The sequence below is a fragment of the Entelurus aequoreus genome, linkage group LG02, assembly GCF_033978785.1.
Source record: "Entelurus aequoreus isolate RoL-2023_Sb linkage group LG02, RoL_Eaeq_v1.1, whole genome shotgun sequence".
Lineage (NCBI taxonomy): Eukaryota > Metazoa > Chordata > Actinopteri > Syngnathiformes > Syngnathidae > Entelurus > Entelurus aequoreus.
In genome coordinates this window covers 91320799-91326725 of record NC_084732.1, presented here as the reverse complement: position 1 = coordinate 91326725, position 5927 = coordinate 91320799, and the positions used below count along the sequence as shown (strand labels likewise).

At 29.7% G+C, this 5927-nt stretch overlaps 1 protein-coding gene across 2 annotated transcripts in view; it reads right to left on the bottom strand.

The window, feature by feature from the left end:
* Nucleotides 1-506: 506 nt before the first annotated feature.
* The window catches only part of tmem39a (transmembrane protein 39A), a 33583-nt gene continuing 28162 nt past the window's right edge, over nucleotides 507-5927 (bottom strand). For both annotated transcript variants that reach the window (XM_062069898.1, XM_062069904.1), the window contains exon 9: nucleotides 507-996. In XM_062069898.1, the coding sequence (XP_061925882.1) occupies nucleotides 760-996 (237 nt within the window). In that variant the 3' untranslated portion in view covers nucleotides 507-759. The remainder of the gene's footprint in view (nucleotides 997-5927) is intronic.

Genomic DNA, 5927 nt, shown 5'->3' with positions numbered 1-5927 from the left:
GTAATTATTCAAATATTTATTTAATCTGACTTAATTAATGACACAACGATGTAATTATTCAAAGATGTATTTATTTAATCTGATTTAGTGACACAATGCTGACATTATTCAAAGATGTATTTATTTAATCTGGTTCAATGATTGACACAATGATGCAATTATTCAAAGATGTATTTATTTAATCCGATTTAATGAATGACACAATGATGTAATTATTCAAAGATGTATTTATTTAATCTGATTTAATGAATGACACAATTATGTAATTATTCAAAGATGTATTCATTTAATATGACTTAATGAATGACACAATTATGTAATTATTCAAAGATGTATTCATTTAATCTGACTTAATGACACAATGATGTCATTATTCAAAGATGTATTCATTTAATCTGATTTAATAAATGACACAATGATGTCATTATTCAAAGATGTATTTATTTAATCTGCATCTAAAAATATAATCTCCACCTTTAAACTGCTGCTGACAAACGACATCAAAGTGAAAAGTTGGACTGTTTTTATTAGTAAGTGAAATTCCAAATGTAGTCAGCGGTTGCTTGGCAACTTGCACGTATTTCCTCTTTGGTCGCCAGGCAACAACAACAGCATGTTGCTGTGCTAACGAATGAATGAATGAATGCCCGGCGTAACTCCTAATAGTATACAAAATAAAATATTCTTAAATAGGTTTTATACAAACATTGCATGAAAAATCGAACGGTATCAAAAGAGGCGGGAGTCCGAGGGCCGGCGTCAGTGCGCCTTGAAGGCCAGACTGTGGGCCAGAGGGAAGGAGTAGGCCTTACCCAGCACCAGGCGGTCTCTCAGCAGCTTGAAGAGGACGTAGTAGTTGCAGAAGAGGATCAGGCCCAGAGACAGAGTGTTGTTCCAGCGCTCCGAGCGCAGCAGGGAGTACAACTGGTACAGGACCACGCTGGACTCGATCCAGATCAGCAGGTTCAGGATCCGCAACGGCTTGTGGAACAGAAACTGCAAGCAAGAAGACCGGAAGTCAGTGCTTGGTAAACATTTTCCACAGCTAGCATCTCACTAAACACTTCACTCTAGCCTAGTACCAACACACTTATGTTAAAATACAGTAGTATAGTAGACCTAAGTAGTCATTAAAAACAACACAGAAAACACTTGGCTCTCCACAAGCGCACATTTTCAGGACTTATGCAGATCCTAAATACACATTAGCAGGTACCAGAAGGTAAGAAAAGTTGGTTTTGCATAATCTTGTGAAACAAAAACGCCATAATGTCTGCTAATAGGTGCCATTTTGAAGTCCTTATGCACACACACCATAATAATGGAAGCACAGTACGTCTGACTATGGTAGCCGTAATGCTTCGACAATCCATCGAGGTTTGCGACTTCATAGCACTCACTTAAAAGATTGCATGAATGATACTCACTTAAAAGATTGCATGAATGATACTCACATAAAATATTGCATGAATGATACTGACATAAAAGATTGCATGATTGATACTGACATAACATATTGCATGAATGATACTCACATAAAAGATTGCATGAATGATACTCACATATAATATTGTATGAATGATACTCACATAAAATATTGCATGAATGATACTCATATAAAATATTGCATGAATGATACTCACATAAAATATTGCATGAATGATACTCACATAAAATATTGCATGAATGATACTCACATAAAATATTGCATGAATGATACTGACATAAAAGATTGCATGAATGATACTCACATAAACGATTGCATGAATGATACTCACATAACATATTGCATGAATGATACTCACATAAAATATTGCATGAATGATACTCACATATAATATTGCATGAATGATACTCACATAAAAGATTGTATGAATGATACTCACATAACATATTGCATGAATGATACTGACAAAATATTGCATGAATGATACTCACATAAAATATTGCATGAATGATACTCACATAAAATATTGCACGAATGATACTGACAAAATATTGCACGAATGATACTCACATAAAATATTGTATGAATGATACTCACATAAAATATTGCATGAATGATACTCACATAAAATATTGCACGAATGATACTCACATAAAATATTGCATGAATGATACTCACATAAAAGATTGCATGAATGATACTCACATAAAAGATTGCATGAATGATACTCACATAAAATATTGAATGAATGTTACTGACATAAAAGATTGCATGAATGATACTCACATAAAAGATTGCATGAATGATACTCACATAACATATTGCATGAATGATACTCACATAAAAACTTGTATGAATGATACTCACATAACATATTGCATGAATGATACTGACATAAAATATTGCATGAATGATACTCACATAAAATATTGCATGAATGATACTCACATAAAATATTGTATGAATGATTCTCACATAACATATTGCACGAATGATACTCACATAACATATTGCATGAATGATACTCACATAAAATATTGCACGAATGATACTCACATAACATATTGCATGAATGATACTCACATAAAATATTGTATGAATGATACTCACATAAAATATTGCACGAAAGATACTGACATAAAATATTGCATGAATGATACTCACATAACATATTGCATGAATGATACTGACATAAAATATTGCATGAATGATACTCACATAAAATATTGCACGAATGATACTCACATAAAATATTGCATGAATGATACTCACATAAAAGATTGCATGAATGATACTCATAACATATTGCATGAATGATACTCACATAAAAGATTGCATGAATGATACTGATATAAAAGATTGCATGAATGATACTCACATAAAAGATTGTATGAATGATACTGACATAAAATATTGCATGAATGATACTCACATAAAATATTGTATGAATGATACTCACATAAAATATTGTATGAATGATACTCACATAAAATATTGTATGAATGATACTGACATAAAATATTGTATGAATGATACTGACATAAAATATTGTATGAATGATACTCACATAAAAGATTGCATGAATGATACTCACATAACATATTGCATGAATGATACTCACATAAAAGATTGCATGAATGATACTCACATAAAATATTGTATGAATGATACTCACATAAAAGATTGTATGAATGATACTCACATAAAATATTGTATGAATGATACTCACATAAAATATTGCATGAATGATACTCACATAAAAGATTGCATGAATGATACTCGCATAAAAGATTGCATGAATGATACTCACATAAAAGATTGCATGATTGATACTCACATAAAATATTGCATGAATGATACTCACATAAAATATTGCATGAATGATACTCACATAAAAGATTATATGAATGATACTCACATAAAAGATTATATGAATGATACTCACATAAAAGATTGCATGAATGATACTCACATAACATATTGCATGAATGATACTGACATAAAAAATTGCATGAATGATACTCACATAAAATATTGCATGAATGATACTCACATAAAAGATTGTATGAATGACACTGACATAAAATATTGCATGAATGATACTCACATAAAATATTGCATGAATGATACATAAAAGATTGCATGAATGATACTGACATAAAAGATTGCATGAATGATACTCACATAAAAGATTGCATGAATGATACTCACATAAAATATTGCACGAATGATACTGACATAAAAGATTGCATGAATGATACTCACATAAAATATTGTATGAATGATACTCACATAAAATATTGCACGAATGATACTCACATAAAAAATTGCATGAATGATACTCACATAAAAGATTGTATGAATGATAGACATAAAATATTGCATGAATGATACTCACATAAAAGATTGTATGAATGATAGACATAAAATATTGCATGAATGATACTCACATAAAATATTGCATGAATGATACTCACATAAAATATTGCATGAATGATAGTCACATAACATATTGCATGAATGATACTGACATAAAAAATTGCATGAATGATACTCACATAAAATATTGCATGAATGATACTCACATAAAAGATTGTATGAATGATAGACATAAAATATTGCATGAATGTTACTCACATAAAATATTGCATGAATGATACTCACAAAATATTGTATGAATGATACTCACATAAAATATTGTATGAATGATACTCACATAAAATATTGCATGAATGATACTCACATAACATATTGCATGAATGATACTCACATAAAAGATTGCATGAATGATACTCACATAAAAGATTGCATGAATGATACTCACATAAAAGATTGCATGAATGATACTCACATAAAAGATTGCATGAATGATACTCACATAACATATTGCATGAATGATACTCACATAAAAGATTGCATGAATGATACTCACATAAAATATTGCATGAATGATACTCACATAAGATTGCATGAATGATACTCACATAAAAGATTGCATGAATGATACTCACATAACATATTGCATGAATGATACTCACATAAAAGATTGCATGAATGATACTCACATAAAAGATTGCATGAATGATACTCACATAAGATTGCATGAATGATACTCACATAAAAGATTGCATGAATGATACTCACATAAAAGATTGCATGAATGATACTCACATAAAATATTGCATGAATGATACTCACATAAAATATTGCATGAATGATACTCACATAAAATATTGCATGAATGATACTCACATAACATATTGCATGAATGATACTGACATAAAATATTGCATGAATGATACTCACATAACATATTGCATGAATGATACTCACATAAAATATTGCATGAATGATACTCACATAACATATTGCATGAATGATACTCACATAAAATATTGCATGAATGATACTCACATAAAATATTGCATGAATGATACTCACATAACATATTGCATGAATGATACTGACATAAAATATTGCATGAATGATACTCACATAAAATATTGCATGAATGATACTCACATAACATATTGCATGAATGATACTGACATAAAATATTGCATGAATGATACTCACATAACATATTGCATGAATGATACTGACATAAAATATTGCATGAATGATACTCACATAACATATTGCATGAATGATACTCACATAAAATATTGCATGAATGATACTCACATAAAATATTGCATGAATGATACTCACATAACATATTGCATGAATGATACTGACATAAAATATTGCATGAATGATACTCACATAACATATTGCATGAATGATACTCACATAAAAGATTGTATGTATGATACTCACATAACATATTGCATGAACGATACTCACATAAAAGATTGTATGAATGATACTCACATAAAATATTGCATGAATGATACTCACATAAAATATTGCATGAATGATACTCACATAACATATTGCATGAATAATACTCACATAAAATATTGCATGAATGATACTCACATAAAAGATTGCATGAATGATACTCACATAAAATATTGCATGAATGATACTGACATAAAATATTGCATGAATGATACTCACATAACATATTGTATGAATGATACTCACATAACATATTGTATGAATGATACTCACATAAAAGATTGCATGAATGATACTCACATAAAATATTGCATGAATGATACTCACATAAAATATTGCATGAATGATACTCACATAACATATTGCATGAATGATACTCACATAAAAGATTGCATGAATGATACTCACATAAAATATTGCATGAATGATACTCACATAACATATTGCATGAATGATACTCACATAACATATTGCATGAATGATACTCACATAAAATATTGCATGAATGATACTCACATAAAATATTGCATGAATGATACTCACATAAAAGATTGCATGAATGATACTCACATAACATATTGCATGAATGATACTCACATAAAAGATTGCATGAATGATACTCACATAAAAGATTGCA